A 27,291-nucleotide genomic window follows, 5' to 3' on the forward strand; every position below is an offset into this window, starting at 1 on the left:
CAACATAAGTGAGTACACCCCACAGTGAACATGTCCAAATTGTGCCCAAAGTGTCAATATTTTGTGTGACCACCATTATTATCCAGCACTGCCTTAACCCTCCTGGGCATGGAATTCACCAGAGCTGCACAGGTTGCTACTGGAATCCTCTTCCACTCCTCCATGATGACATCACGGAGCTGGTGGATGTTAGACACCTTGAACTCCTCCACCTTCCACTTGAGGATGCGCCACAGGTGCTCAATTGGGTTTAGTCCATCACCTTTACCTTTACCAGTTTTCGAAGGGAGGGGATCATGCTCTGTTTCAGAATGTCACAGTACATGTTGGAATTCATGTTTCCCTCAATGAACTGCAGCTCCCCAGTGCCAGCAACACTCATGCAGCCCAAGACCATGATGCTACCACCACCATGCTTGACTGTAGGCAAGATACAGTTGTCTTGGTACTTCTCACCAGGGCGCCGCCACACATGCTGGACACCATCTGAGCCAAACAAGTTTATCTTGGTCTCGTCAGACCACAGGGCATTCCAGTAATCCATGTTCTTGGACTGCTTGTCTTCAGCAAACTGTTTGCGGGCTTTCTTGTGCGTCAGCTTCCTTCTGGGATGACGACCATGCAGACTGAGTTGATGCAGTGTGCGGCGTATGGTCTGAGCACTGACAGGCTGACCTCCCATGTCTTCAACCTCTGCAGCAATGCTGGCAGCACTCATGTGTCTATTTTTTAAAGCCAACCTCTGGATATGACGCCGAACACATGGACTCAACTTCTTTGGTCGACCCTGGCGAAGCCTGTTCCGAGTGGAACCTGTCCTGGAAAACCGCTGTATGACCTTGGCCACCATGCTGTAGCTCAGTTTCAGGGTGTTAGCAATCTTCTTATAGCCCAGGCTATCTTTGTGGAGAGCAACAATTCTATTTCTCCCATCCTCAGAGAGTTCTTTGCCATGAGGTGCCATGTTGAATATCCAGTGGCCAGTATGAGAGAATTGTACCCAAAACACCAAATTTAACAGCCCTGCTCCCCATTTACACCTGGGACCTTGACACATGACACCAGGGAGGGACAACGACACATTTGGGCACAATTTGGACATGTTCACTGTGGGGTGTACTCACTTATGTTGCCAGCTATTTAGACATTAATGCCTGTGTGTTGAGTTATTTTCAGAAGACAGTAAATCTACACTGCTATACAAGTTGTACACTGACTACTCTAAGTTATATCCAAGTTTCATGTCTATAGTGTTGTCCCATGAAAAGATATAATCTAATATTTGCAAAAATGTGAGGGGTGTACTCACTTTTGTGATACACTGTATATATATATATATTCCAGTTGTATATTATTCACTTGTATATAATCACAAAACACAGATTCCTGACGTGATTGTCATAGATTAAAGCAACAAGCCACGAGAGGCCGTACGTTACTGTGATTTTAGCACGGGGATGACGTTTTTGGCACGACGCGAAGCGGAGTGCCTAAAACTTCTTTCCCCGTGCTAAAATCGTAACAGTAACGTACGGTCTCGAGTGGCTTATTGCTTTTATAAAATGGCGGTCAACATAAAATATAATAAATACAACAATGTTTAATTATAAATGTATTTATTGTGTATAAACTTACAATAAAGCATTCTTCCGCGACGCAAGGTAATCCGATTAACAGTGTTGCTAGGCAACGTGAGGGCGAAAATAACATTAACTTTCTCTATTCAGTGGCGTATTAATATGGAATGATGTGAGGTGGTCCTAGGTGTGCGTTTATCGGGGATTTTACAACGGCTTCGAAGCCAATCAGATTTTAGGACCGGAACTATCCGTTTTATAAATGACAACACGGCATTAAAAAAAACAAAAAACATTCTGCTTGTTAACCCACTTAACAGTTTGTCTGTAACCCTAAGGAATTTAGCTTTGAAAGGTGATCACACTGGTCATGCTATTACTCTAGGCTAAGAAAATACTCAGGAGGGAGTAATTACTACTTTCAGACTGCAGTTTTGGAGATTATCTTGGCAGTCTGCAATTTATTTGGGCAGCTTATTGCTTATCAGTTTGAACAGAATCACAAACAGTGTCTGGCTTCTTTCTGGTTTCATATATATAGTAAGAGGTGAAGTTGCAGAATTTGTACTTTTTGGTTCAGGATGTTCCTGAGCCCTCGTGGGGATGGGCACTAGGCACACAGTGCAGGGCTTTGATGTGCAGCAACGTAAAGGAGGCTGGTACTATCAGGCACAGCCAAGCTGAGAGACAGACTCTAAGGGCACTGACTCAGTCTCCTAGCTTTACTAGATTCTGAAGGATGGCAGCTGTGTTTAGCACCATTCAACTCTATCATTCTGGACACAATCTTTCTGCAGCTGATAGCACAGGCATCAGCCTTCACTGAATGCTTCTCTACACCTTTAATTTACAATGTTAATCAGCTGCAAAAATGCTGTTCTGAGCCCAGCTAATGTTTTAGATGCATTTCCTTTGTCTGACTGCACATGGGTGTGTATACAGGATTACGTATGTAGTTTTTGCCTTGGTGTAATTATCCTCATAAAGAGTTTCTTTTTAAAACAACCTCTGTTTATGAGCTAATTACAAATGTTTAAAAGGGTTTTGTAGATTTTTAAATTGTGCCTAAACATTAAACTAGATAATATGCACTTTTGTATTTGTAATAAGCAATTCACATTACTAATTCTTAAATATATATATTTATATATTTTTATCTGCCCTGCCCTGTCAAGAATGTATTCCTGCCTTGGAGCAGTTTTTTTCCATTGTGCAACCAACTGACAACCTAACATTGACTCCACCAAATAACATATACCTTTTTTGAAAGCTAGTTGATCTTGTCACTCAACCAGAATCACTTGATGCAGTCTATGACTTATAAAGTAAGTAACCCAAAGTTTGCTGATGCTAAGTTTTAATTCTTGGTTGCACTAATTTATCTCAACTTTATGCAAATGTCTCCAAAACAAGGCCCCTGTGTAGATCAACTCCTGGGGCCCTGGGTAGAATTTAACCAAAACACATGACTCATCTGAATGAACTGCTAGTCACCAGATACTTATGTTGTGCAAGAAGGGAAGCTGCGCACAGTAGTAGTTTTTTGTGCTACTACAAGGGGTCTTCTGCAGTTTCTGCACTTATATTTTGGTTGGAAACAGTGAGGATGGGAGGAGAAATAATTGGTTGTGTCTGAGAGAGCTTGTAGTCCAGATTTAGCGTTGTCTGATTTCCACCTTTTTGGACCGATCAAAGAAGCTTTAAGGGGAAGAAGATTTTCATGTGATGATGTGAAAGCAGAGGTGCATCAGTGGCTACATGCTCAACTAAAAACATTTATTAGTGATGGCATAAATTTGGTACGGCGCTGGGAAAAATGCATCAGAAGGTGACTGTAGAAAATGGATGTAATTTGTTTTTTAAATGATTAATAAATAGAGTTTTAAAAAGTGCTGAAACTTTTTGACAAACCCTGCATATTACTCTCACATCAACTGGTTGCATAAACTTATTATTATTATTATTATTATTATTATTTTTGGCTTATTAGTATTTCATGTTGTTTTTGTTGCCTAAGTACTTGGCTGAATCCATGGTCAAGTAGTATGCAGTCTGTTCAATGCCAGTTAGCTGTGTTGACTAATGGAGTGACAATTGTCGTATTTCATTTGTCGGTATGTCATATTTGTAGATAATTATGTTGTAGCTGGTTAAGTAGGAAGTAAAGAAACTCTGGGGAAAGACAGACGTTACATATATTGTAAAAAACAATTGTAGTGAAACTTACTTTTAACTCACTTTAATCTGTTAATATGTTAACTAATTACTAGAATCATATATGCAGCAAATTACTTCATAGCAACCCCAGTACAAGCAACAGCAGATATTTTTAATCAGCTTTAACTTTAACACAATAATAAACAAAAAAAAAAGCATACTATTAAAATCTGTTCATGGTTTATCTTGATTTTTGGCATTTACACAACCATAAACGGAAAGAAATAAAAAGTGGACATAATTGCTCCAAATTCTCGATTGACTTTAAAAGTATGCAAGCTGTAGAAAGTTGTTTTGTTGGAAACCTACTGACCTTAAATCTTTTTTTTTTTTTTTTTTTTTAAATTTTTTTTTTTTTAATCCATAACTGACACTGTCTTTCTGTGTTTATCAGTGGACTTGTAGTTTCTGACCTTGGCATCTAGCAGTTTTGACTTCATCAGTAAAGCTGCATTGCATAGCCGTTCTGGAATAGTGTTGCAGGTCCATCTTGAATTGGTTAAGTAGCATGAGCCCATAAATTCCGGCACTCACCGTCGCCCCCTTCACCCTGAACCTTAGATAAACAGAGCTTTTATCTGGCTTTGGTGCTGATATGGAAGGGTGATGAGTCTATGTGTGTCTAAGGACATTTAAGTAGGGACATCTGTAGAAATGTAGATAAATTGTTTAATCGGATAGGTAAGTCTTTGTAGCACCCTGGACATTTTTATCTCCTATCTGTTTTAATGTAGATGGATGGTTGTAATCTGTATTGGGTTCTTGCTTCCCTAAACTACTAGCTTAACATGCACGCTATCCAACCAGCCATTTAAAGTATTTAGAATTATTAGTTAAAGGTGATAATATAAATAGGATAAGACCGCCTTATAGTATAACTTTTTACAACTTCAGCTCATTTTAATGAAGATACTGTTCATTTACTGAATATACCATAGAAAAAGACATTCTACTAATTCTTTTTTTAGTATGTTAAGCAAATGATATGATGATAAATGATATGAAATATGCCTTCAAGTACCTTTATTAGCTTACTTTTATTATGTACAGCTGATTGCAGGCACGTAGAATGTAAGCTCTTTTAGCTTCAACATTAACATGATTGTTTTACCACTTGTAGTGTAACTCGGCGAAAAGTCATGCTAAATTGTAGCTGGCTGCAGTTAGTTCCTTCTTTAACTACTATGATGTAGGCAAAAGTTGGCATTACTGCATGTATTGTACAAACTGACACCGCTGTCTACGCTGTCACATGTAGAAATGACTGGTAACTCGTAGACCAGGACCAAAATGTTGAAGATTGATAAGCTGTCAAGGGATTTAATTTCCTCATGTTTGCTGACCTTATTGCAGCTGCAGTAGAGACTTAAACTTCGGAATGTAGCGTGTTATTGCTCTAGCTAGGAATCCGCTGCTGGCTGGCAAAAACAGCTTTATGGCTTCAGGTGTAAGAGGGAATGTGTGCTAGTCCATGATCCTCTTTAGCCAGCATGGATGTTGTTGTTGAGAGGTTTCAGATCTGTTCAATTCCCCCAAATGTATTGAGATCTAAGGCTGCAGTAATAATGCCTAAATTATATTTAAGACTTTGGGTGGCACGGTGGCTCGGTGGGTAGCACTGTCGCCTCACAGCAAGAAGGTCCTGGGTTTGATTCCCTGGTGAGGCGGTCCCACTGTGTCTGCATGGGTTTCCTCCAGTAGCTCCGGTTTCCTCCCACAGTCCAAAGACATGCAAGTGAGGTTAATTGGAGCTACTGAATAGTCCATGACTGTGTTTGACATTAAACTTGTAAACTGATGAATCTTGTGTAACCAGTAACTACCGTTTCTGTCATGAATTTAACCAAAATGTGCAAAACCTGACTAAAATCCTAATAAATAAATACTGTAAATATTTAAGACTTGACTTTGCAGTTTATCAGTCGGCGCTTACTTAATGTTGGCTATTTACACAACTGTTATAAATTTCTGTAAAATACAGCCTCCAAATTCAATTTTGTTCTCATTCATTCATCTTTTGTAATCACTAAATCCTAATCAAGGTTGGTTGTGGTCGGTCTGGTAACAGCCAGAAGTAGATGGTTATCCTGATCTGGTTTTCAGTCTATTGTGGAGAACACACATTCACTTATTCTGTCACTTCCCTGCATCTAGGCAGCTAGAATGTAGAGTAGCTAGTCAATTTTCTGCATGTTTTTGGGAAGTGGGAGGAAACCTATGCAGACTCATGCAAAACTCCTCACAGCTCGACTGGAGATGAGGTCACTTGAATCCATAATTCTCTGGTACTAGGTGGCGCACACACATCTTGTGCTTCCTTACAAGAAGCATTCAATGTCAGTCTATGCATGTTTACAGGTCATATAAACGCAGTTTCAGATAAACACAGTGGATTTAAGAGTATTGTTCACTATTGATATAATGTTTTTTATGTATGAACATTTTGTTGCTCAGTTTGGTTTTATTGTGAGCAGTATGAAATACGAGCTTCGTTGTTCATAAACATGCGTTTTCTCTGACCACATTGCAGAGGCACAGAACAGGGAATTGCAGAGCTGTGTGTGCATGTGTTTATGGGAGAAAAGAGAATGTCTGGAACAAATAGACTGTTGGAGTAGCTGGATTCACCACCAAAAGAATGTATGCTGTCTCGCCCTGGAGTTCATGCTCCACCGTAAGAGGAGATTCTTCTAACGCTTTGCCTCTGGACATGGCCTCGCCAGAGGCGTCTTTTGAAACGGTTTCCAAGGCCACTGCACTAGCCACCAAATAATTGGGAGAATTGCCTCTTTTCATTTCTGAGTGTTGTTTCCATGTGTCGGTCACTGTCAATATGCTGACACTTCTGCTGGGTCTGTTTATAGCAGAATGTGATGCTCTCTGACTTTTGTGTATGATTTAAGATTTCATTTCATATCCATTGGTTAGGGCTTCTTATTTTAGTGTTCTGAATGGGCATAATAGTTTTTTCCGATCTCTTGGCTGTCTGCGTAAATCCTCAGGAAATATGTATTTACACATTACTCTGGTTTTATTTAGTGATTTCCTTTCTGTTGCTTAGCTGTGTCCTGTTAAAACAGTAATAAAAAGATCCGGTCTAGTTGTTTATTTAAATGCACACTAAAATTCTCGAATAATTGAATAAAGTATCCCTGAGCAGCTATTAATAAATTTGAACAGAAACATGTGTAGAGTAAAAATACAGGTCAGCTTGCTGCCAATAAACTACTATAACTAAGAACATTGGACTAACACACTTATCCAGAATGACAAGGTGCTTAAAATTACTCATGTATTGCTTTGGTTGTGTTCCAAATGTCATTCAGTTGTGCTATATAGGATGATAAAGCAGTGCATGGCCAATAGTGGTGTTGGTATCATGACTGATATATGTAGTATGCACTTTGAGACATAATTTGCAGCCAAGTTAGCTGTCCTGTTAATGAAACAAGTGGCATCACTAAACTATTGTTATTAACTTAATTCATTATTAACAATACAGTTCATATTCTAATTACTTTTATTTGAGTAATGTTAGCACATAACTCGCAGGGCTAAATGTGATGTATAACATGATTTTGTGGCTATTCCTACAAGCATTGTAAAACCTGACACTGTTTAATGACAAGTTTAAATCATAACAGGCAGACTTGCAGTTTTAGTGAACAAACCGAGTGTTTAAAATAAATATTTTAGAAATAAGCCTACTAATAGTTTGTTTTGGCTAACCAGCTCCCACTAACACTTCCGATGATCTCGTCGTTTAATTACTAGCATTACTAGTTTAATTAGCTGGCTTAGCGTTGTGGAGTTTACGTTTTGGCTAAAACACTAAGTTTCCTCTAATTTAGTTTTCCTCAAAAGTACATTACAATATTAAATGAATAAGTGTGGAATCTGTGTCTGGTTGGTGTAGTGGTCTACTATGTTAGCCCACTATTGCTAAGATTGGTGGTCGAATATCAGTGGTGGCCATCTAGTGTCTACATATACATGATTGGCTATGCCGTGGAGGGTAGGATGGAATGGACTAAGCCCTGCGATTTTTGTATAGGATTTTCCTGCCTTGTGTCCAGTCCTTCCTAGTGAAACTGAACCTGCTGCCTCCCTGACCAGAAGATTTAAAAGAGTGTTATGTAGATTCACTTCTGTAGATTAAAAAATATATACCCTTTAATATAAATTCTGTAGGAAGCAGCGTGTTGGTTTGGTGGGTAGCACTGTTGCCTCACAGCAAGAATGTCCTGGGTTTGATTCCCAGGTGGAGCGGTGTGGGTCCTTTCTGTGTGGAGTTTGCATGTTCTCCTTGTGTCTGTGTGGATTTCTTCCACGAGCTCCGGTTTCCTCCCACACTCCAGACATGTAAGTGAGGTGAATTGGAGATACAAAACTGTCCATGATTGAGTTTTGAAATTAAAAGACCTGAACTGATGAATCTTGTGTAACCAGTAACTACCGTTCCTGTCATGAATGTAATCAAAGTGTGTAAAACATGACGTTAAAATCCTAATAAACACAATAATTTTCTACCATTCTGTATTTCTTCGCTTCCACCAGGGGCTAAGCTGCTTTACATTTTTCCCATGCAAAAGTGTTGCTTCAAAATTAAACTGAAACTTGGTTTAAACTGAAACTAAGCTTTATTAAATATTTGACTCTAGCAAGGTACTTCTTAAAGGTATGAGTCTAATTTTATTAAACATTCTCACTTTGTGCTGGAATCTTTTCTGATTAAATGCAGCTGAGTAAACCCAGTATCCCAGCCCAGTATCTTCTTGTCATGCTCTTTACTTCTCTCCGTTCTCCCCTCTTTTTGCATAGTCCTCAGTGCTTCAATAGTTTTCCTCCACAAGGTTTCAGTGTTTTCTGTTTACCTCTCGAGATCTTGACCAGTCTTGCTCACATTTTATTTAGGCTCTGCTTTTCTACTTTTTATTTGCATCAATTAAATATTTCTTACATTCCTTCTCTCCTCACTCACTCACTTCCTGTGGACGCATCACTCAGGAACCATTAGTTCCATTAGTATTCTGATGCAAGCCTCCTGAACACACAAAGAGGACTAAAATTGGTTCCCTTCCCCCTCCTCTTGTGTACTTGTCTCCTCCATACAAAACTTCAGATCTTCAGTTAAGTGAAATTTGGCATCTGCATGTTGAAAAAAGTGCATTATTATCAGATTCTGATTTCTTTACAGCCTTTTGGGGGGGGTTGCTGATTTTGGTTTTTAGTTTCATTTTTAGTGTCCACTCTAACATCTAGACTTTTTTTAATACTTAATTTCTAGCTCTGTCATCAGTTGGGAAGAACATGCTACATGACTAGTCACCAGTGATTTCAGACATGTTGAAAATTGTTGAAGCTGCAGTGAAATCTGTGAATGAAAAAATGGGGTGCTAAGCAGAGTATATTAAAAGAGCTCTTGACATGGGTGCACACTGAGTATAGCAGTTGTGCTGAACATATTGTAGGGTTCTTACTAGGGCTGGCACTGATCCGATACTCTGTATCGGTCCGATATTCGCCCAATTCACTGGATTGGATATCGGATGGAAAAAAATCCGATTCGATACTGTTGCTTAATGTAAATAGCACTTCATGTAAATAATGCTGCCTTCAAGTCTTCCTCGGAAGTTCCTACTTACGAGTTTGGAGGTCGTAATTACGACATGATGTGCGTTCAAGTGGTTTCTGGTCAGATAAAAATGGACGCCATGACAAAACTCCTTTTGTTTATGCTTTTATTATAACAAAGCATATTTATATGTAATGCAGCTGGTTAGCTAATCGACTGAATATACCAAAACAGGTGGATAAATGTACGTAAACAACACAAAAATGTCTTGTCACAAAATATCTGCTCATGAGGCAACACTTTTTGGGTTCTTCTGATCAGCTTTGTTGCTATTCTTCATCAGAACAAGTGCACGTTGTGTGCAAAATGTAGGCAGCATAAGGCCATTGTTTGTGTGTGAAGCAAATAACACACAAAGATACATTCCAAAAGGGTGCTATTTATTGCCAGCTCACTCAGCAACTGCCATAACAAGGTGCATCTTGATGACACCATTAACATGTGCCACTGATCTACAACTCATCTGCAACAGCCATTCAGAAATTAACGCACTGATCTACTTAAAAAAATCATCTACTACATCTCAACTCTGCGTCAATTCTAATTGGTCCATCGCGTTTGGTTGACATCCACATCTTCCAATTGTAGACACTTTGGACGACACACCGTAAAGCGAGATGTGTCACATGAACAACAGCTCGAATGTAAGTGAAACCAAAAATGCTGCTAAATGTTCTGTGTGTAAAAGTTCAAATAAAAACAGCAGTTTTGCATAAGTGTGATATAGGTTCTGTATTTATTTATTTTTTTAATATTGGATTCACAGTCTGAGCATTGTTATTTAGATAGCTAGTTTAACCATGGTGCATTGAGACATGTGTTATTACTGCTTAGTTGTTTGAGAGGAGGAATTACTGTATCGGATTGGTATTGGCAGATACTCAATTTGCAGTATCGGTATCGGACATAAAGTGGTTTCGAGCCAGCCCTAGTTCTCACAGTTTTCACAAGTTTTCACAGTTTAAACTCGCATTTTAAATAGTAAAATAAGAGTTCCTTACTTAAAAGTGCACACAAACCTTGGAACATTTGGTAGAAATAAAGTGCTACATCAAAATTAGGCAGAACATTTTTTTTGTTTAATTTAAAATGTACCCATATTTCTCAGTTTTGTAGTATTGGTCTGTCTTCGTGCACACTTATATTCAGACTGCAGCTTGTGCTCTTGTATGTATTCACTACAATGTACTGTAGTTTTGGTGTCATAAAATAATAAGCTTGTGTTTGGAGTTCCAGTTGTAGTCTTGTGCTAGTACCATCTGAATCCTACACATATTCAGTGCAATGTGAAAGAAACATGTGTGAGTGCACACAAATATAAGTGAAATACTTACACAGTCAAGTCCTGCACTCTTTGGTAAATATTCATTTGTCTTTATTTAGGCTTGGTATTAGATAACGTCTATACAGATAGATCTTTGCTTATTTTTCTGATGAACTTTTTTCTTTAATTGTACTAAATACTTACAGGAATGACCATCTCTAACAATCCAAAGACTAAAATCTTTAACCAAGCCAATATGAAAACAATCCTTAATTTCTATAAAAAAATGTGATGAAAGAACACATTTAAAGAACAACAGTTCTTTAGAACAGCAGTTGACAAGTATGATAGACTGACATGAAAATCTACCCTTTCTGTTGTCAGTCAGAGAGTCAGAGAGTCAGAGTCAGAGAGGTTTTATTGTCATTTCAGCTACATACAAGTACATTGAAACGAAACAGCGTTCCTCTAGGATCACGGTGTAATACGGTACAAAAAGTGCAAGACAAAAACAGCTAAAACAACTAATTAAATAAATACATCTTTCTTTAATTAATGTCAGATTGTGCACATGCTCCCTAATTATTTGGGTTGTCCATATTGAACAAAATGGGATGACTGCAGTAGAATTTGGACACAAGGCTTGCTGTCAGTCACTATTCAGACCATGAAATTGCATTCTCCCTTGCTAGGTTTGCTGTGAGTGCTTCAGTGACCTTTAGGCCTCTTTTGCATGTTTGGTTAGCAGTGTGAGAGGTTCTGTGGCCCCAGCAAATTTCCCCTTTTACCTTTTATGAACACATACCCTGCTAGCACTTCTTGTATGTGTATGGTGTGAGACTAGAGCTGTTTTTTTAATGCAGTGTGTTAGTGTTTCTCTCATATTTTTTATCAGTGTACACTTTCTGATTACTGGTTGCTTTTGGCTTTTTATTTGTGATTGGCGCACTATTCTTCTGAGAGAACAACATTGCTTCATCTAATACACAAGTACATTTATTTAGTCATTGCATTGATGAAAATGGTCCATCATCCAAACATCCCCTGGCCTAACGTTGGTACCTTTTTGATTAGTAAATGGGGTGCAATGTTAACAAGGTCTACAATGCAACAATTGGGTTATGGTTAGTAACTGTACACTGAAAAAGTTCACTAGTGTGAACTCTTAAAATAATTGCAGCTCTTAAAGTAATTATTAAATGTACATAATGTTCAAATAAGGTGAAAAGCACAAACAGTTCAGGAAAGTGCAATTTATAAAAATAAAATGGTTCTTACCATATTAATAAATAATATTTATGACTACATTAGCAGTTTTCTCTCTACTCTAATATGGAAAAACCCCATTTTAACAACCAGAACATTTTGTTACAGAAACTAGGGTTTTTTTTTGTTTTTACATTGACCACAAAACCACAAAATTTCATAGTTCCTGCATACTCACAAGCTTTAAATCGTTTATCACTCAGAATACAATCTGAACCTCCTTCACCAAAGTGCATTTAATTTAGTCTGTGGCTGATGTGTAGTTAAATAATTAAATTACTGAGTTTTTCCATGTCAATCTAAATAGAAACCATTGTGCCATTTGACATCAGCCCTGAAAGTAAAGACTGTAAGAAGCTTCTTGACTACACTACCCTCGGTGAAACTGAGAAGTAGTTTTAGTGTTCCTCATCTGGTCACCAAATTTCATTTAAAGTAAAAAATGCAGCCTGCGTCATTACATTGTTTCCACAATCACCATAGGTTTATCTGTTTTCCAGCCATTTGCAAATTGGTGATTAGAATTTTATGGTTATTTTTTGGTGTAGTTACCAACAGGATGATTTGGTTGGTGGACAAACACCACCACGTACTCTTGCTTAAATGGCCAGCATTTTTTTTTAGGCTGGGATTATTAAAAAGAGAAACACGATCTAGTATTAGTCTTGTGCTAGTACATGTATGTGTGCATCCTCTTATTTTTCTTCATTTGTTGTTGACACCCTATTTAGAGACCCTTAAGCAATGTTTAAATGGTGGTGATATATCAAAATGGGTACCACTTAAAAATTGTACTTCATAACTAAGAACCAGCAGTGTCAAAGTATTAACGTGACAGCTCTACTTGGCAAAGAGGATAACGTTTGAAGGACTGTTTACTTTTCTCTTGATATATAGTATGAAAGGTTTTTGGGAGATAAGGTTGAATATGTCTCTAGCAAAAAGCAGTGGCCTTTCTGATAATGATTAATGAGCTGTGGGGTAATCAGGACTCTCTCTGAAAGCTTCATCTAGCTGCATTTAACCCCTCCTCTTCCTCCTCCCCACACACCCAGTGCATTCCAGCACTGGGGCCCCCTTCTTCAGCTCCCAGTATAGCCTTTCTGATCCTCGCATCCTTAAACTCTCCCACTCCCAATGCTGAATACCAAAAAGAAATATGGAAAAGGTTGTTTTGTGTTGTGTGTTTTCTAAACTGCTGCAGAGGATCCATCTAAAACACTATTCAGTTTTGACTTTTTATCTAAAATGCTCTGTTCTTTGTTTATCTAAAGCCCAGCCTCTGATTATCACTGGAATTAAACTGATAGTGGTTTTCTCATGACTAGTTTGTTTATTCGATTCAACATCCTCACTGTCTTATCTAACAATGTTACTGCTATTTTGCACATGTTAACTAGTATGTTCCATAGTCTTTGGGGCTCAGCCAGTTTAAAGCCATAAGATCTTAATAAAACTCATCTGCAACCTCTAAAACCTTAATTCAGCCATTCAGAGGTGGACTTACTCTTATGCTTTGGATTGTTGGCTTAGATTAATTACATTTAAGCTGATCATGGATTAATTACTGAAATCTCCTTCAGTATTTAAAAAGAGCAGAATTTATTGCAATTCACTCAGGCAAAGCATCACCACCATTTTTGACTGTAGGTATAATCTTGTGATATGCTCAGATTGCTTTACACCAGATATAACTGGACATACATTCCAAACGGTTCCAAATTTGTCTTATTACTCCAAGGGAGTTCCAGGGTGGTTCTGTAGGCAACTGTGAGGCAACCCGTTTGTTAGCAGTGCTTTTCACTTTAACTTTCTCATGGTTAACATGGTTTCATGCTTAGCCTAGTCTCTAATAGTTGAATCATGAATTCTGACCTTATTAGTGGCCTGTATTTAGTTCCTTAGAATCCTTAGGACTGCAGTTTTAGTCTGGTTGCTTTTGTAACATCCTGTATAAGTCGCTGATGCACTCTTCAAGGAATTTTGGTAGGCCTGTCACTTCTGGAACGATTTACCACTGTTCCAAGCTTTCTCAAGTTTGAGCTTACGGCTTCCTCTGTGGTTTGTGGGGGTGTATTTATTTTTGTTTAAAGAAATAAAGATATCTAACAAGGAATTGTGACGTCCAAAGGGAAGCAAATACTTTCATAGAACTGTTTTCTGCTTGCTTCTGCTCAAAAGTAAAATGGTAAGTTTGCACATTTGCTTTGTGCAAAGTCTTTTTCTCAGCAGTCACATATAAAGTGGAATTTTATAGGAGGCAGTGGGCTGATGATTGAAACATTGTGTAGTGAGACCCTCCTGAGTGATCCAGTAGTGCACACTACCCTGTCATTACAAAAAGAATGCTTGCTAGTGAATGAGTGGTGTAATGTCAGCATTGCCACCGCTCGCTGTTTTCAAACGTTCTAAGATAGTCCCTCTGCAAAATATACAGATGCATGCCTGGGTCCCCATGTGACTTTATAACTGTGCGGCCATGGTAACAACTGGAAGCTTTGAGTGGATTTAGTTCTAGTATAAGGCCTCTAGAGAGTAAGGGTCTCATGTAAGTCGTTGGACCCCGGTGCCTCTTATTGTTCTAATTATGTGTTGGCGTATTTGTGCATAGGCTGTCCTTTGTTCTGGTAACAGCTCTCTCTATCCTGAATGGACGCTCAATGCTGGCCATCATTACACCATGCCTGCATCTGTCTCCACTCCTTGCTCTCGTCCAGATGTAGGCTCGGGCCTCCCCCTTTCTCTTTTAATATGTGCACATGTCTGCAAGAGTGGGATTTATAAGCCTGAGGCGGACAGACTTTTGTTATAGCACTGTAAACCACTCAGTATCCACATGCCAAAATATTTTCACTTTGTGTTTTTGTCGTGTCTGTACTTTTTCCCCATTGACTGAGAACTACAGTACATGTGTAAAGGTCATACTCTTAAATAAAGATGTCTTGCTATCTGCAAGTGTGCTCCAAAAGAAAAAAAGCTATAAAACAGATGGGTGACCATTTTCACAGCATCCACCCTAGAACAGTCGCTACTTAAATTTGTGTTATTAACAATTTGGTGATGAGATGAACTGTACCTCGTTCCCTTGACAACCAAGCCCCTCAAACTTTTCTAGAATGGGGGATAGCTTCCGCTTAGTCATGGCATTAAAATCTTCCTAACACTGTTCTCCGGCAAGCAAGCTTTAGGTTGCCATGTGCCAGTGATAGCTCAGGGGTTAGAGTACTGCACTAGTGAGCTGAAGGTCATTGGTTCAAGCCCACCACTTGTTGCTCAAGTTTGGCCCCTGAGCAAGGCCTTTAACCCTCAGTTGCTCACAATTGTAAGTTGCTTTGGTTCAAAAGTGTCTTCTCTTTTATTTGATGATGTAAATGTAAAGATTATGGTGCAAGAGTTTGGGCCCCTTTTTGAAAATCAGGATCTTAAATGTTTTTTGTTTTTTTAATGTATTTTAAATATGTTGCTTTTTAACTGTACAAAAAGTGCAGCTTCTTGACTTCACATTTAGATATGGAACCCCTGGAGTGGAATTTACTGGACTTCACAAAGACACTGCCACAGTCACACAGATACATTTCCTCCATGGACAGGTAAACCTGGTCAGTCATACTTTTACTGTAGTGTCTTACTCCAATGTCTGCATTTTAGGTTAATTAAGTTGGTTACGCCCCCCCAGTGCAATTTGATTGTGAGATTGTGAGGTTATCTGTTCTATTTTAATCTTAAATGTCAGCACATGTTTAAATTCTCAGGGAAGGATTCTGTCACTGTTGGATGATAATAGTTTGCACCTCTGGGAGATCAAGCAGAAAAATGACTGCTCTTGCTTGGAGGAAGTGCACAGTTTTACTCTTCCTGGCAGGCCTGGCATTGAAAGCACCAGGTGAGGTCTCTACTCAGCTGATACATTTATACTTTCTATAGATGCATGAGTACCGATACTAGTATCGGGTATTAGCCCGATACCGCGCTCATTAACTCGTACTCGTACTCGCAAACGAGGCTCCGATACTAAACATCCGATACCATGTACCTAGTGCACGTTGCTGCGTTAACGCAGGGATTTTCAACCTGTGGGGCGCGAGTGCCTGACCGGGGGGCGTGACATTACGAGATTTTTTTACTTCTAAAACTAAAGCAATTCATTTTTCACCCACGGGAGACAGATTGAATTATTCTCACTGACCACGCTCACACACACGTTTAATGTTATTTAGTTCCGTTTGAAAAAAAACCCCTTCAAAATAGAGCTAACAGCGAAGATAACCGGTTACAAAAGCAGCGACCGCTGTTATAGGACGTGTTTGTGTTCAATACTCTGTTCACAGTGTCGATACAAGTGATTCAGGAGTCGACTCATTTTAAGCTGCTTTTCTCAGTCATCTCTCCGTGTTTACTGTTATAATGAATGATGCGGTTGTAAATAAACACCAACTACTACAGAACATTTTGTGTGACTCGCTTACATTATAAAGCTCAGGCTTAATTATACTGGTTATTATCACAGAGCGGGAGCCGACTCAGAGTCGTTTACGATTTACCGAGGTGAACCACGAATGTACAGTATGTGCTGATAGAATCGGCTCAGATGGGATCGGACTGTATTATCTTTTTAAAGTAAATATTTCAATCAGCAGAATCGCATCGCATGTATGAGGTGCACAACGTTAATTACGTGCGTTTATTAATGAACGTTAACGTTAGCTTGTCAGAAGCTTTCTCAATGATGTCTGTTTTTTTTTTTTTAATTTTTTTAATTTTTTTTTTTTTTTTTTTTTTCCTTACAATTAGTGATGGCAACCCAAGCAACTGTTCCACTGCACTATTTTACACTAAAACTACACTATTCCATAATGCTCCAGATTGCATCATTCTAAATAGGTATCGGTATCGGCGAGTACTAAAATACATGTACTTGTACTCGTACTCGGTTGGGAAAAAATGGTATCGATGCATCCCTAATACTTTCCTACATGTATGATGTGAAATTGTCTTTACCAAGCTTTGGATAATTTATTTCCAGCTATGAAGTCATGCTTTGAAGTTATTTTAGTTTAACTGCCAATGTAGTGCATGACCTAGTAACTATGGTGCCATTATGTTTTCCCCATATTGAGTGAGCACATGAAGTGTTTTAATAGCTATTTCATTTGTTTATTTATTCATTAATTTTTTGGTGCTGCATGCCTTTTTGACATTTACCCTAATACATACAAAATATATCTCTTGTGTTAAGTTGGTTGAGTACTACAAATTTAGCAAAAGTCATGATTGTTGTGCATTCGCTTATGTTTTTGCAGTGCGACTCGCGTGACCGTTCTTCTGCCGAAGCTCAGCTGTGATGTCCTGGTTTTGGGCACTGAGGGTGGTGGAGTCCACTTTCTGGAGCTGCCTACTTTCACAGTGCTGGACAAGTCATTATTTCAAGATGAGCTCATGCAGAGGTAAGAGGATAAAAGCAAGGGTAATTATTAAGGAGTTTAACACTTAAGCTTCTATTAAGAAGGTGATGGGTGTAATGCTTCTGGAAATTTCACTTTTAAAATGTAATTATTTAGGTGTTCTTAACTTAACAGTACACCACCTCATTCTACCTTGTAATGTTGTTATATACATTTATCGGTAGGACCCTACTAAATTAATGGGAAAATGTGCTTAATGTCACAGACCTCTTTTTTTTTTTTTATCGCAGATTTCATGGATTTTTAAACAAAAGTGCCACATTTAATGGCAGTCATTTAATAATACTCATAAATTGAAAGAAGCTACAATACACAGCACAGCCTACCTTAATAGATGAAGGATGAGAATTTACGTCCGTATTTTCACACACACCACTCTGCGTCCACAGAATTGGTTGGGAGTTTTCCCAAACTCAGTTACCAGAGTAGTGTTTTTAGCTGCTTTAGACTTGGACATCTTGAACGTTTTGTCTAACTGATTGCTGACTGAGCGTCTTTATAGTCTGCCGAGTTTATAAAGAAAGAAAAAAACTGTACAAGACAAACGATCGGGAGCATAATACTTTACTGGCTTGTTCTCTTTGCAGCACAGAGATGATCAAGTGTGTAGAGAAGTACACTTTTCTTTTGATTATGGAATCCCCAAAAGGACAAAATACTTAAACACCTACATCAGACATTGTCAGCACACTACACCACAGACAAGTCTGTTACACTAGCTTAATTGCCATATAATTGCTAGGACCCCCTCATATTGCACCTCATATTTCATATTTCAAGCTGTGCGAATGAAAAATGTCAAACCCTAAATTTAGAATTTCACAGCAAATTGCATATTACATGGGAAACGGCTCATTTCACTGCTGTGAATTAGGTAGGGCCTTAGTTATAGCTATGAAACAATTAAACAACAGTAATCAAATACTGTTCCTAACAAAAATGGTAGTTGCTCTCAAACTAGCAATCTAACAACTATAACATGAATCGAATTAAATTGAATTTCAATTAGTTTTGTGTTTTCAAGACACTTTGTTCTCTCCCCACGTACCAGACATTGTTGTCAGTTTACTTAAAAAGATAAGGTGGGCGACACATTGGCACAGTGGGTAGCACTGTCACCTCACAGCAAGAAGGTCCTGGGTTTGACCCCCAGATGGGGCGGTCAGGGTCCTCTCTGTGTGGAGTTTGCATGTTCTCCCCGTGTCTGTGTGGGTTTCCTCCAGTTAAGTAATTTCCTCCCACAGTCCAAAGACATGCAAGTGAGGTGAACTGGAGATACAAAATTGTCCATGACTGTGTATGACATTAAAACTTGATGAATCTTATGTAATGAGTAGCTACCGTTTCTGTCATAAATGTAACCGAAGTGTGTAAAAAAAAAACATGCTGTTAAAATCCTAATAAATAAATTAAAGATAAACGGAGTACCTTGAAAAACCCTTGTCTTTTTAACACGGAACAAAATTATTTGTGGAAATTGAAGTATTATACTATGAAGGAGCTTATTTATTTCTTTTTAAAATTCACTTAAAAATTAAATTACATTCATATTTACATTATAAAGTTCCTTGATTGTTACATATAAAATAATCACAACACACAAGGTAAGAATGTGTGAATAAAAACATTTCTACTTACTTTCAATCTTTCTGTATGAGAACCAGCCACTGTTGATATAATTATACTTAAATGCATGAAATGCAAGTGACAGCTGAAATAAAATCTATTAATGACTTTTAACAAGTTATTTAACAGAAACCATTTTTATTTGAAAAGCAAGAAGGCAGATTGAATGTTTGCCATGAGAATATAAGCCGAACACGCGTTCTAAAATAATTTTTGTGCTTGTGTGTACCACCTACTCACTTAACCTTATATGTGGGCAGTGTACATTCAACTGTCTGTTTATTTAACTTATCAAAAAAAGCATCTGTGAACGCTCCAGACCAAGCAAACTTTACACAGATAGTAATGAACATGCAGAGCACTCCATTGTTACCACCTCTTTTGGCTGTGTGCCCTGGAATAGTTTGGAAATGGGAGGGCTTATGTGGCCTACTTTGCCTGGGAATCAGTTCCCATTCCCGGACCCACCTGTGGCTGTCCATTATGGACTCAGGACAGCATTGGTAACATGGTAATTTTGTCCAGTGCATAAAGGAGATTCTGTCATGTCCATTTTTTAGAAAGCATCCAAATATTTAGGTTAGTTACATTTTAACTGTGTCTGTGGCTTCTAACTGTTGAAAAGCTTCTTCAGCTTAGTAATGAACAAGTGTGACTCTGCTATTTAAGTGTAGTTAAATTACAGCTTTCCTGGTGCCTTGTTCTCATGCAGCTTGGTTGTCGACGTGCAAACTTCATCCTTTGTAGGAAGGGACCAGAAACTGCTCATTAACCGAGCTTAATTTGCACTATTGGGTGGCCTGTCTGAGCCACTGCTAATAAGTACGTGTCCGCCAGGAAACTGCAGAACAAAATGCCTTTGTACCATGCGCCAAATCTCCTGAGCCACAGTTAAAGTGGCATTTGAACCAGACACTTTATGCTTCACTGAAACATCACTGGTAGTCAGCAGGATGCTGGAATCCTAAAAAATGCTCTGTTGAAAACAAGTGTCCTACTTTGCAAACAATCAGGGCTTACACAAAAACAGCTGACACCAGCCGTACTTTGAGGTGGCTGTAAGTCGCAATTTCAGCAGTCTTATCCGTTTTATAATCTTGGTTGAAGTTAGTGCTGCTGTGAGCAATATGTTTCATCTATGTTAGATTCTTCTTTTAATTGTATTTTACTTTTTCAGAAATGGGGTTTGTGTAAATATGTGATTTGTTTATTGTCTTGCTGACAATACTATTTCTAGTGTTTTTACTGATTGACTTAACTCTATTTTGTAATTAGAAACACATTTACAATTTGAGGCCAGCAACACACTCCAAGATTGGGTAGAGGCAAAATAGGAGTAAAACATTTGTAGAGTATTTAAGTTAGTGTTCTACAATAAGGAGGTGAATTAATAACGTGAGGAAATCATAATTGAGTATAAAAGGAGGTTTTTACAAGCAGTAATTGGTCATGGCTTATCACTTTGGCACACTCTTTAAAAGAGAATTGCCAGTCCGCAAGATTGCAAGAACATTAGTATTTTACCTTCTGCTGTTCATAATAGTGTGAAAAGATTCAGGGAATCTGTAGGGCAAAGGTGAAAACCATTGTTGAATGTGTATGACCTTTGAGCTTTCAGACACCATTGCACAAGATGTCAGGCTACTGTGTTAAATATAGCCACACGGTCATAGAGATGCTTCAGAAAAACAGTGGTAGCCTAGTGGGTAGAGCTTTGGGCTATCAACCGGAAGATTGCCGGTTCAAATCCAGGCTCTGCTATGCAGCAACTGTTGGATCCTTGAGCAAGGCCCTTAACTCTGTCTGCTCCAGGGTCGCCGTACGATGGCTGACCCTGCACTCTGACCCCAGCCTCCAAGCAAGCTGGGATATGCGAAGAAAGAATTTCATTGTACTGTACATCTGTATATGTACAGTGTATCACAAAAGTGAGTACACCCCTCACATTTCTGCAAATATTTTATTATATCTTTTCATGGGACAACACTATAGAACTAAAACTTGGATATAACTTAGAGTAGTCAGTGTACAACTTGTATAGCAGTGTAGATTTACTGTCTTCTGAAAATAACTCAACACACAGCCATTAATGTCTAAATGGCTGGCAACATAAGTGAGTACACCCCACAGTGAACATGTCCAAATTGTGCCCAAAGTGTCAATATTTTGTGTGACCACCATTATTATCCAGCACTGCCTTAACCCTCCTGGGCATGGAATTCACCAGAGCTGCACAGGTTGCTACTGGAATCCTCTTCCACTCCTCCATGATGACATCACGGAGCTGGTGGATGTTAGACACCTTGAACTCCTCCACCTTCCACTTGAGGATGCGCCACAGGTGCTCAATTGGGTTTAGTCCATCACCTTTACCTTCAGCTTCCTCAGCAAGGCAGTTGTCATCTTGGAGGTTGTGTTTGGGGTCGTTATCCTGTTGGAAAACTGCCATGAGGCCCAGTTTTCGAAGGGAGGGGATCATGCTCTGTTTCAGAATGTCACAGTGCATGTTGGAATTCATGTTTCCCTCAATGAACTGCAGCTCCCCAGTGCCAGCAACACTCATGCAGCCCAAGACCATGATGCTACCACCACCATGCTTGACTGTAGGCAAGATACAGTTGTCTTGGTACTTCTCACCAGGGCGCCGCCACACATGCTGGACACCATCTGAGCCAAACAAGTTTATCTTGGTCTCGTCAGACCACAGGGCATTCCAGTAATCCATGTTCTTGGACTGCTTGTCTTCAGCAAACTGTTTGCGGGCTTTCTTGTGCGTCAGCTTCCTTCTGGGATGACGACCATGCAGACCGAGTTGATGCAGTGTGCGGCGTATGGTCTGAGCACTGACAGGCTGACCTCCCACGTCTTCAACCTCTGCAGCAATGCTGGCAGCACTCATGTGTCTATTTTTTAAAGCCAACCTCTGGATATGACGCCGAACACGTGGACTCAACTTCTTTGGTCGACCCTGGCGAAGCCTGTTCCGAGTGGAACCTGTCCTGGAAAACCGCTGTATGACCTTGGCCACCATGCTGTAGCTCAGTTTCAGGGTGTTAGCAATCTTCTTATAGCCCAGGCCATCTTTGTGGAGAGCAACAATTCTATTTCTCACATCCTCAGAGAGTTCTTTGCCATGAGGTGCCATGTTGAATATCCAGTGGCCAGTATGAGAGAATTGTACCCAAAACACCAAATTTAACAGCCCTGCTCCCCATTTACACCTGGGACCTTGACACATGACACCAGGGAGGGACAACGACACATTTGGGCACAATTTGGACATGTTCACTGTGGGGTGTACTCACTTATGTTGCCAGCTATTTAGACATTAATGGCTGTGTGTTGAGTTATTTTCAGAAGACAGTAAATCTACACTGCTATACAAGCTGTACACTGACTACTCTAAGTTATATCCAAGTTTCATGTCTATAGTGTTGTCCCATGAAAAGATATAATGAAATATTTGCAGAAATGTGAGGGGTGTACTCACTTTTGTGATACACTGTATATATGACAAATAACGGATATCTTCTTCTCTTCTTTTTCTGTCACTTAACAGTCTACCACTGCATCAAAAAATGCAACCTAAAACTATTACACAAAGAACATTCCTCCAAGTTCCCTGGGTTTGAAAGACAATGGGAACATGTGCTGTGGTCAGATGAGTCCATGGTTCAGCTTGTTTTGGGGAAAAATGAATGTTGATTCTGTTAGCGAAAAATGAAAAGGACCATCCTGACTTTCAATGGAAGGTGCAAAAACCAACATCTCTCATGGTATGGGGGTGCATTGTGCCTATGGATGGGTGACTTGCGTATGTGTGAAGGGACCATTGACACAGACTTGTATATTGAAATTTTAGAGAGACCCATGCTTCCATCAAGGCAACGTCTTTTTTTGGGAAGTCTATAACTATTTTATCAAGGTGATAAAACTATAGACACAGAACGCGTGTGCTTGACTGGTCTGCCTGCAGTCCAGGTCTGTCTCCTTTTGAAAGTGTATGGTGCAGGATGAAGAGGAGAATCAGACTACAGTGATACAAGACTTCAGCTGCTCAACAGTCTTTGATCAAGCAAGAATGGAGAAAAATTCCACTTGCAAACTGCAACAGTTAGTGTCCTCAGTTCTCAAACCATTACGAAGTCTCATTAATAGGCAAGGTGATAGAACACTGGTAAACATGCCCTACTTTTTGGACTGTGTTGCAGGCATCAAATTGTAAATGTGTTTGTACTTGATTATTTTAGCTGATTTCTCTTAGCTTTCTTTAGGTTCCACAGTCTTACATTTCTATGCCTTGGTAAACATCAGATTCATTTGTTATTAATTCTACTACTAATAATAAATTGCCTTAAAATGTGTCTTATTTTTGTGTTGATTGCCTCTTTAATACGAAGAATATTATCACAACATATAATGCAATAAAGTAAATGTAATATACAATCTAGTAGTGCAGCTGATAGTGTAAGAGCCACAGAACTTCGAAGTCTGGGGTTAATCCAAACCGTCAGTCATTATTTGACACAAGTTTGGAATGTTCTTGGGTCTGTGCGAGTTTCCTTCCACCCCCACATATTACAGAGGGTAGATTTTAAAATTGCTATAGGTGTTAGAGAGTATAGTTTTCCCTATAAGTCCTGTTCCATTGTTCCAAGTTTTTAGAAAAGTTTCAGCAACAACTGCTAAGCACTATTGGACAGGGCTGGATTACATAAATCTGATTAATGTGGTGTTTCCCCTGTCTCCGACCTACCTTGTGTTCAGTTTTTTTATTGGCACTCAAATATTGTTTAGTCAGTTTTTATTTATTTTATTTTTGCACACATCATTCATTTGTTTTACAAGTACTAAACAAGTGTTTTGCCACTTAAAAAATAAGTGTTGGCTTGTTTAATTTGGTATCAGACACTAACTGACAATTTGTTTTCAAATATCTGTCTAGTACTTGATTATATTGGCCAAAATACATCTGCAGACATTTAGATGACTTAAGAATAATCACTTTAAACAAAAATTGTAACATGCATAAATGCTTTTGCCAAGTGTTTTGACAAAAACTACAATTTGACTCATTGTTCTCTTATTTGTTCTGTGGGTAGACTTAATCTTGGCTTTTTGTGTACTTTACTATAGTAAGATAATGTCTGTAGAAACACAGACCTCACCTTGTGTGTTGTGTTTGTACTATATTTTGAGCGCATGTGGAACATATGAAAATGCGGCTAAGAGACTTGTTTGTCTTCATAGCTAAAATATTCAGGATGCTTAGAGGAAGGGAAGTACCATCTGTATGCTTTGATCTTTCCATACAGAGAAAAATCTTGGATTCTGCCAAATCTGCTTCACTCCAGTCTAAATTTACTTTTTCATTTGTCTTTGTTTTCTATGAAGTCTGCATTACATTTATCTGCCTTTTACTAAAACCATAATGTTTAAGGTTTGTGGAAAAGAGACAAGTTTTTTTTTGTATCCAAGTGCATTGCATGTAATGTTGATGACTTTTGACTCACAGGAAAACTTAATTTCACTTCTTTTCCATTGTTAACTACTCTTTTTTTTGTTTTGTTTTTGTTAGTGTTCCTGAATGGTACAAGTGTGGGAAATCTCTGGGGCCAGTTGAATCCCTGCAGGAGCATCCCCAGCATTCAAGCAAAATCCTTATCGGTTACAGTAGAGGCCTCGTTGTGCTCTGGGACCTCCAAAATCGCCATGTGGACAACCTCTTTTTGGGAAAGCAGGTTTGTGAGGGTGGGAAACTTACACTTTAATGCAGCTTTTTAATTTCAATGGATGTCTAATTTTTTTTACAGTACACTAAAGTCAGTGCCACTATGAAAAAAGTTAATTGTTTGTAAACCGATTTTCATTTACTAACTGAGTCATGTCCATTGCACAACAGGTACTGGCCTGTTATGTATATGCCTTTTAAGAACTGTTAGGTCAGTCATAATCTTTTCAGCTCTTCCTCATAGTGTCATAAGGCAGTTCAATTCACGTAGCAGATTACTACCTGCCTCTTTAGTACACAAACTTATGTACACTGTTCAGTCTTCAGTTCATTTAAAAAAAGAAGAGAGGTATGCTCTCTCCCACTCTTATAGCAGGGCCAGCAGACTCCTGATACTGGATGCAGTAACATTGTTAAAGCTACAAATGCACATTTTATTCTGATGGTTACCTAAAAAGTTTTAGTTATTTAATTGGCAACAATATTAACTACAATTTTAAACATATGCAAACATATCAGCATCACCTAAACATTTTCAGTTGTGTCTTATCCTTATGTTTGGACAGGATGCTAAATGCCCTAATAATTTTAGTTAAGAGTTAGCAACATCTATCAACATTAAGAACTAACAGTCTTGTAACTTGGCCATTGGCTCTGTACTCAAGTGTGAATGTGTTGTGGTGACCTCAGACTTGGTTGTCGGATTCTGCTTTGTCAGACTTCAGCACAGCCCCCATTCCTTGGCAGTATCTTCAGATTCAGTGCTGTTTTCAGTTTAAATGTCATTTGTCTTAAACCTGTTTGAAATTCATGTAAGTGACTTTTTAACTGTGCATTGTTAACAATTTAGCCATAATTGGAAAGTAATTGTTTTAACATCCCTTGTTGGTGCTTTCAGTCCCACTCTGCAGACAATTGTTTTAATGCTTTACTGTTTTACTGCTATTCTTGTGCCTCTCTAAGACAAGACTATATATTGATAAATCATTAGCTAAGTACAACAAACGAGTTACTTTCCAATCCATTATTACTAAGCCACTGGCAGAAGCATATACTTTTTTATTTGCTCATATAGCCTATAGCAGCTAAGACTGCCCAGTTATGTTTTCCTTAAATCAGCCTTGCTTGGAGTGAAAGTGGAAAACTTGGGAATCTTGAGCCTCTGGTGTAAAGAAGCATTATGTGCCTTGTTCACTTGGAAAAGAGTCAGCAACCAAAATCTGTCTTACTTGCATAGATTATTCTTAGTGTGTATGAATAAAAAAATCCAGCTGGTTCGGTTTATAAATGTACAGGTTTCAAATGAATAAACTATTACAACTTGGCTAAGCCTTTATTTTCAAGTTGATTTTGTGTTTTAATGCCTGGTGTGCTTTCTGTAAATCCACATTGTGTGTGTTACCCCTGCAGCAGCTGGAGAGCTTGGTCTGGGTACGTTCTGGGAGCAGCTTTGTCAGTTCCCATAGCGACGGGAGCTACATGGTGTGGGCTGTGAGCGGCAGTACCCCCCATTGCAGTGAACCAACCTCATCTACTGTACCATATGGTGGGCCAATTTTCTTACTGCTTTGCTGTAATTGTACAATGCTATAAATAACTAACCGTTTGAGCACTTGTAATTACACTTTCCCAATCACTTTTTTGTCTAATCTCTTTTTTGCATTACAAGTAACCTATTACAAATGGTCTCAATATTTCATTAAGTTTCGGTAACATTACAGCCCAGTACAGTTCTGTGAATATTCAGATTTATTTCAAAAACCAGACTGAAACCCCAGCTGCAGACTATTACACACCTCCTACAACATTTGTGCAGTCGCCTAAATGTTTTTCTTACATTTCTTTTTACCTGCAAGAGGTAGGTTCTTTGAGAGCCATACTGCATACGGATAGACATGCTGTGCCCTCTTTGAAACATACAACACTCTTACAGGCAACTCGACTATATAGCGGCGACAATGAGGAATTCTTCTAACCTTACGCTCTTGGGAATGCCAAAAGCATGGCTTGTTAGATGTCCAGTCAGATCAGTAACACAGCTAAGATTTGAACTTGATCGCTGGTGGGGTGGCATGGTGGCTCAGTGGGTAGCACTGTCACCTCACAGCAAAAAGGTCCTGGGTTTGATCCCCAGGTGGCGGTCTTGGTCCTTTTTTGTGTAGAGGTTTCATCTTCTCCCCGTGTCTGTGTGGGTTTCCTCCCACAGTCCAATGACATGCAAGTGAGGTGAATTGGAGATACTAAATTGTCGATGACTGTGTTTGACTTTAAACTTGTGAACTGATGAATCTTGTGTAACAAGTAACTACCTGTTCTGTCATGAATGTAACAAAAGTGTGTAAAAAAAAAAACGACCTTAAAATCCAAATAAATAAATGATAGCTGGTGGACTAGTGCATTTAGCATTAGTGCTAAAATATTTAAAAATAAATACAACAGTCCAAAACCATATAAGTGCTTATGGTTTTTAAATAGGATGTCCAGCACAATAATGGTCAGGCTTCCTTGTCCAT

General features: G+C 38.8%; 1 protein-coding gene across 1 annotated transcript in view; it reads left to right on the forward strand.

Moving 5' to 3' along the window:
- Positions 1-27,291, forward strand: part of llgl1 (LLGL scribble cell polarity complex component 1) — a 53,907-nt gene that overhangs the window by 9,653 nt on the left and 16,963 nt on the right. The window contains exons 3-7 of the mRNA XM_063012871.1: positions 15,468-15,549; positions 15,712-15,842; positions 17,260-17,403; positions 24,626-24,788; positions 26,189-26,324. Coding sequence (XP_062868941.1) covers positions 15,468-15,549; positions 15,712-15,842; positions 17,260-17,403; positions 24,626-24,788; positions 26,189-26,324 — 656 coding nt within the window. The remainder of the gene's footprint in view (positions 1-15,467; positions 15,550-15,711; positions 15,843-17,259; positions 17,404-24,625; positions 24,789-26,188; positions 26,325-27,291) is intronic.

The sequence above is a fragment of the Trichomycterus rosablanca genome, chromosome 2 (assembly GCF_030014385.1).
Source record: "Trichomycterus rosablanca isolate fTriRos1 chromosome 2, fTriRos1.hap1, whole genome shotgun sequence".
Classification (NCBI taxonomy): domain Eukaryota; kingdom Metazoa; phylum Chordata; class Actinopteri; order Siluriformes; family Trichomycteridae; genus Trichomycterus; species Trichomycterus rosablanca.